Genomic DNA, 6649 nt, shown 5'->3' with positions numbered 1-6649 from the left:
CAGGAAGTTGTGACAGACACAAGTTACGTCGTAAACCGATTCAAATGCACGATCGACTGATCTGGGGTGTATTGCTTCTGTCTCGATCACGACTCGCAAGGTCGTTCCTTCCTCTTGCCAGGTCTAGTCAAAATGGCGACATGTCGCATGAGTTGTGGTGTATTTTAGTTGAATCTATCTCAGTCTCCAAGGGCATTTTAACCACCACTTCGCCCCCGTTTACCCTGTTCACGTGAACGATGTTGCGGGTACTGAAATATGCCCCGTTTGTGTGCGAATATGTCGCGAAACCGGCTTTTTCTGCGCTGCTGCCGGTGCATGGCGGCGCCTGCCTTTCCGTCGCTGCTCGACCTTTAACAAGCTGCCGCATTTCACACGGTCGTGGACATGAAGGTATGCGACTGGACACGAACCCACAATCATAATACGGTTATTTCTGTTTAAAATATGTAAATTCTTTGAGATCGGCTTATTATCTTATATGCCATTTTGTGGAAGACTGCTTAACATTGTGTATGGCTTCTAATAGCTGTATGATCTGTTGTATCTATTTTAGTATTTGATTTTCATAGTGCAGTAAGTTAGTGAAAAGTGTCAGTGGTCCACATGCACATGAATAATTCCAATATAGTGTACGGTTGACAAGTCTAACAAGACGGCGCTGCGGATCGGCAATGAAAACCTGTCAGCGCCTGCGGATCCATTCTGTACGAGTCGATTCCATGCTTTCGTTTGTCCGACAGTAATTCCTCTAGTATAAAGGACTGACCCGCGTATGCAGTACGGTGCGTGTCTTTTGTACATTTGATGTTTACAAGTTGAAGCCTGATCACATTTATGGGTACTAGCTAATCTGCCAGCAGGGGGCGCCCTTGTGTCACACTGTTTGATGGCAACTGAAGCTCTTTAAGTAAGACGCCTTTTATTGTCGTTTTAAAAGTGCGCAATAAAGCAAAACATGGGCGTGACGCTCTGCAGAGATAATTATGAACAGGGCCGAGTGGGTGGCAATATAAAAATTGAAGAAATAATATTGAGTAGAATAAGTGAATTAAAATAATTATGATTTAGAATTATGACTGAAATGAGTGCATTATTCAGTTGGTAGCAGCAATGGGTAGAATAATTTTCACTGCAATCTGTCGGTGCTGTTTCTAAGGTGCTCAGTAAATCAGCTCTGTAGTGTCAGGGTGATGGTGGTTTGGAGGTTTGGGATCTGCTTGTGCCGCTTGTCACAGGTCAGGTTGCAAGGAAACAGACAGACAGTGTCCAGGGTGAGTTGCGTCCTCCTTTTTGCAGTCGACTAGCACAGATGCTGTGCTGGTTCAGGAGTTCAGAGACCATGAGCCGCTTTCGGCGCCTGCTGTAAATCCCTCCGATTCTCGGCTGTGCGCCGGACATTCCACACAGCTGTCCATGGTGCAGCGGGGAAAGACTATCCGGACGTGCAGAGGCAGATTGGCTTAAGAATAGCAGCCTTTGCTCACCAGATGGGTGATGTCGATTAGCCATAAAAGATCATCCATCGTGAGGCCCTTGTGTATGTAGAGGGGACAATGGTTGTTCTTCATGGCTCTCCTGAAGTCTACCATCATTTCCTTGGTTTTGGGGGTGTGTAAGAACCAGATCTCTGGTCATGCGCTGAGCCTCTCGATAAACGCTCAGCTTCTCAATAATCTCTTGTCGTTTTCTAAATGCAGTGTAGTTCAGGAGATCACAGCCCGCTGAACAGTTCTAACCCCCTGTTCTGACCTGGGGGGTGTGGATGCGTGTGAATCTGTGGGATTTATTCACAGGCTTGTCATTTTTAAAGCGGATGTGCGTAATGGAAAACTCCGATTCACTACGTAATGAAAAGGACAAATGAAACGGCAGGCGGCGATCGGAGAGGAGCTGAGCTCTTGCAGTAAGAGGACAGGATGTGGGAGACCAGAAGCGGCGGTTCCTGTCTCGAGGAAATGACATCTTTTATTCACACTTTCTGGCCCCAGTAGCTGAACTTGAGAAGAGCTCTCTGCTCTGGGAGGCATTAAATGCAACAGCCAGTCGTTGGTGTCCACAAACAGCACCACCTTACATCCAGTAACAACCACCGCAACATGCACAGCTTGGTCCTGCTTGTGTTCTGGATAAAATGCGTGTTTCTCAAACAATAATCCCTGTTCGGTGGGGCTGATTAGCAGCTCTTATATGAGTGGCTGATAGTTTGCACTGAGCAGAATTCACGTTAAACCTTTATGAGGTTTAGAGTCTAATGTTTGTGTATTATTCCAATGATTTAAGCAAAACTGCACGACTGTTAGGGTTTAATTGCCTTTGATAGTCTGGAAATGTGTATCAGAATTTGTTCTGAGAATTCTTCTATGATTTTGTCGCTACTAAGTTTCGGTGTTAAATTTCTGGGCAAATCGCATTGTATCTGTGGGCTCATTGCATTTTATCTGTTGATATCCCTGCCGTGTCTTTTCTCCTCTGTTCTCTGCATGCTCTCAGCATTGGGGGAAAGCTTTGCTGTACAGGCAGTGAGGCACTACGCACGCCCTTCGAGAAGGAAGAAAGGTACGGGCCCCCCCTAGGTGCCACCTTTGCATGACCGGTATCTGTTATAGCCGGTGGTCTCGCTGACTTCAACCACCCTTCTGCTCTCCTGTCCCCGTCAGCCCCCCCCAGCCAGCTCGACGACCTCTCCCCAGCCACGCTGAAGAAGGATTACGCAGAAGTGCCTCTCCTTAACACGTCAGTCTAGCTTTAATGGCATTTTTGTTCTTGTATGTTTTACAGACACATTCAGCCGAAGGCCTATAGTGCCACGGTAGTCATTTAAACTCACGCACTTACCAAGAACTATAAAGGCAAATGTAAACTGTTTTGAAAGGTCATTGCAGTTCTTTCGGAAGCTCATTGCACATTTTCTTCCTTCCTCCTTAGTCAAAATGTAAATAACCAGCCGTGTGAGTTTCATTTTTGTGTATTTATAATGGTTTTGTATTTGCAGGACTGATGATTTGATCAAACGGCTTCTATCTCTGGAGCTGGGGAGTCATGTAAGGGAAACTGTCCTGCTTGTTAAAGTTTGTGTGTTTATGATGCATGGCTAAGAGAACAGGTGAGTGCTTGCACATCTCATGATATGGCCTTTTCATGCACCCCACCCCCAACCTCCATCTCTAATCAGAAAGACCGGCTGAAGGTCAAAGAGCAGCAGCTGGTGGAGAAGGTCCGGAGGGATGAACACGATCGCAGCTCCACGGAAGTGAAGGGTACGCTGTGCTCAGAGGCAGGGGGGGGGGCGTATGGCAGGAAATGGGTAGCAAGGCGCTAAAGCCCAGCACTAGCATGTCGCTAACGTAAGTGAGACATGAGAACCGGCTGTTTGGCGTGACCGCTGAGTGTTGCGTGTTTCTGCAGTGGCCCTCCTGACGGCGCGTATCCGGAACTACCAGGAGCACTTGCATAAACACCCCAAGGTGAGGCTCGTGTGAGGCAGGCCTGTCGTGTGACAGTGTTTTTCACACTGCCGCCATAGAGTAGGTGTGAAGATAAACATCCCCTATTTGGAAATTAATGTATCATAATCTGCATTCGTGACTCACAAATTGCTTTAATTCCACTGACCTTTTTAAGCCAGTGACGCCATTTTGTTTATCATCTTTACACGCATGTTGCAAAAAGTGTCAAATGAAAAGTAATGCAGATTTTTATCGTTCTGAAGATTGGATTAACTGGTTTCGAGCTGTCTGAGATGGATCCGGCCACTAGGGGGCGGTGTGTGGCTCACTGGGCTCAGCCTTTGTGGCTGTGATCGGAAGGTCACGTGCATGGGCCCCTATCTCTAAGGTCGCTGACCCTGTGCTGCAACCCCCCCCCCCACCACCACCACCCCAAGCTCACATTTATATGTGCCTCATTGGCTAATTGGTGGAGACGGAAAGAGAATTTTCCCAGGGGATTAATAAAATATCACCCTCCTAACCTGTGATGTCACATTGCGGCAGGACAAAGCCAACAAGCGGCGCATGCTGATGGCGATCGACCGGCGGAAGAAGCACCTGAAGTATCTCCGCCGTACGCGACACGACGCCTTCGAGTTCGTGTGCCAGCAACTGGGCATCACGTACACCCTGCCGCCGCTGTACTACAGGACACTGACCAAGCGCTGGATGGCCAAGAAGGCCTTCTGCACGAAGGTGCTCCACCGTAGCGACGTAGCCCCCCCTCCTGCCCCCAGCGCTATGGTGGCCAAACACAAGCCGCTGCAGACCTTTGCATGCACGCAGTATCTATGCGACGCATCTATGCGTCACGCTGTTCGCCCCAGTATGCCCCCCCCCCCCCCCAAGCACTGGATCCTGCTGTTTTCTGCATTATTACCCGTGGAAAAACAAACGATACAACAGAGCCCCGAAAGACATTTTTGTTTCTTTTATCTTATGCACGCAAGTAACCATTTTGTATGCTAAAGATAATATCTCGAGTGAATGGTAAATTCGCTAGTGCGCATGATGTAATTGTCTTGTGCGCACAAGATGATATCGTGAGCACACAAGGAATTAGCGGAACTATAAAGCGGTGGCCACCAGCCCAGATCTGTAGATCTTCATTTATTACGTCCATTGAGCAATAAATGCCCATTTATTGTGGTGCTCTGTCCCATAATGAACTGCATAAAGCACAAAATACTTGACGTGTCTTATTTAGAGTTATTAACCCATTTGTTTATTTCAATGCACACTGCATACATAGTGTAATCAGTAGTAATTATACATATATTGAGGGTATGAGGGCAGCGTGTGCTCAGTGGGCTAACCCTGGGTGCCCCTGATCAGAAGGTCGTCAGTTCGAGCCCCGCCTCAGCACATCTACGGCTCCTTGAGCACGGCCCTTAACCCCCCCGAGCTCCCTGGGTGCTGCTATCGGTGGCTGCCCTTCACGGCCAGATTGCTCTCACCTACAGAGAGCAAGTCAGGGGAGGCATAAAGAGAATTATCAATTTATTTATTATTATATTATGCATAATCCATATTCAGGGGAAAATGCATTTTACTGGCTATCTCTCTCTCCTATTGCTAGAATGTTCTTTAGACTCTTTGTGCCACAGACAGACACTCAAGGCACCTGTAAGTGAATGTGATGCGCGAAATGCCAACATTCAAAAACGAATTAAAATGTGCCTGTTAAGAAACCTGGATATGCAAGAGTTTCCGCTAACTCTAAATGCTTAACTAATATCTCAGTAGAACTGGCATAGGCTACTTTTGGAAATGAAAAGATTTCGAAGATTAAACACGGATCGTGAAAGTGCTTGAGTTGCAAAAATGATCAATGTCTGTGTTCTGGGCATCGGGAATTGGTGAATAAGAACCGTCTAGCTAGCGGTATAACTAGAATGTCTTTGTAGGACATTTCAGGATTGAAGTGACATTTTATGAGTTGTGTTTGTCGCTTTATGTTCACACAAGTGTCCCCAGTGCTCTGATTATCTATTGCACACAATGTAATTATGTATAACTGCGCCCTCACAATAATATATTGTACTCACATTAATGGTTATATTTCCTATATTGTACATACGATACAAACACAGTGGATCAGTGTTACTGTCTAATGGTGCCGATATTGCTCGCTGTCACTGGATAGGTACGTCATCTAAGAGGCAGTCTCCCTGTCAGTGTAAATATAACTGCAGTTACACACTGGCCGAAAGGTGGCGTAGTGGTTAAGAATGCAGATTCGACCCACAGAGCTGACTCCCAAGACCCCTACTGTAGATCCTGTGGTGCTGGACCTAAACTGGCCAGTATAACATTCAGCAAGCAAAACTGTATGGTCTCCTGGGTAATAGAGATCAGCTGAGAGTAATTATTTTGGATTAATCAGTATTTTTGACTAAATACTTTGCTCCCATGTGATAGGTTGGGGTACCAGTCACTGACTGTTCTCCTTCCCCTAGGTTTTTGAAGTTATCCAGAGGCGGAGGGCGAAGGAGAAGGAGGCGCAGGAGAAGCCCGCTGCAGCCGGCCAGGTGGTGCTGGAGGCAGAGGAGTAGGACGAGGATGCCCGGGGCATGGCGGCGTGGGGGTGGGGTCACCTGTACCCCTATATGACTCTCGGCACAACTGTGGCAGGAAGAGGACCGTACGCATTTCTCCATTCTCGGTCGGGGCTTTGTTGGGCCGCCGCCTGACCAGTTAAACCTCATCTAAAGATATTTTGGTTTCGGTTTTGTTTTTTATTGCGTTACATGGCTGATCCAGTGCTGCACTTCCCTAATCCCAGCCACCAAAAGCTATATCTCTGCAAAAAGGGCTGAAAGTCCATTTTATCGACACATTCTTTTGTGCTGTGAGCAGCTTGTTTCAGTACCCGATTTGGGGTAATGGAAGGAGATTTCTGTCTTTAGAATCCTTTAAATGTTGCCAATAAACATTTTGTCTCTACATCTGGTGTTTCCTTGCCTCAACCCTAGACTCTGTCCTGGGGCCTAGAGTTATATACAATAAATACAGCAGGTTGGATCCCAGTGATGATCTAGTCCAGCCCACTGCCACCCCCGCCCCCACCACCACATCCTATGAACCGTGTGTCAGTAAATATCAAGGTTATAATGTAATCCATTGGCTAGACATGACTTCACACACAGCAGCATTTG

General features: G+C 47.0%; 1 protein-coding gene across 1 annotated transcript; it reads left to right on the top strand.

The window, feature by feature from the left end:
* The first annotated feature begins 84 nt into the window (after window positions 1–84).
* mrps15 (mitochondrial ribosomal protein S15) lies at window positions 85–6437 on the top strand. Its single transcript, XM_049024944.1, has 8 exons — window positions 85–393; window positions 2494–2559; window positions 2661–2736; window positions 2996–3044; window positions 3176–3260; window positions 3409–3467; window positions 3996–4187; window positions 5951–6437. Exons 1-8 carry the CDS (start codon window positions 240–242, stop codon window positions 6044–6046), a joined length of 777 nt encoding a protein of 258 aa, XP_048880901.1. The 5' UTR covers window positions 85–239; the 3' UTR covers window positions 6047–6437.
* Window positions 6438–6649: the final 212 nt, after the last annotated feature.

This window comes from Brienomyrus brachyistius, chromosome 9 (genome assembly GCF_023856365.1).
Source record: "Brienomyrus brachyistius isolate T26 chromosome 9, BBRACH_0.4, whole genome shotgun sequence".
NCBI classification, from domain to species: Eukaryota; Metazoa; Chordata; class Actinopteri; order Osteoglossiformes; family Mormyridae; genus Brienomyrus; species Brienomyrus brachyistius.
This window is presented reverse-complemented; position numbering and strand designations above follow the sequence as displayed.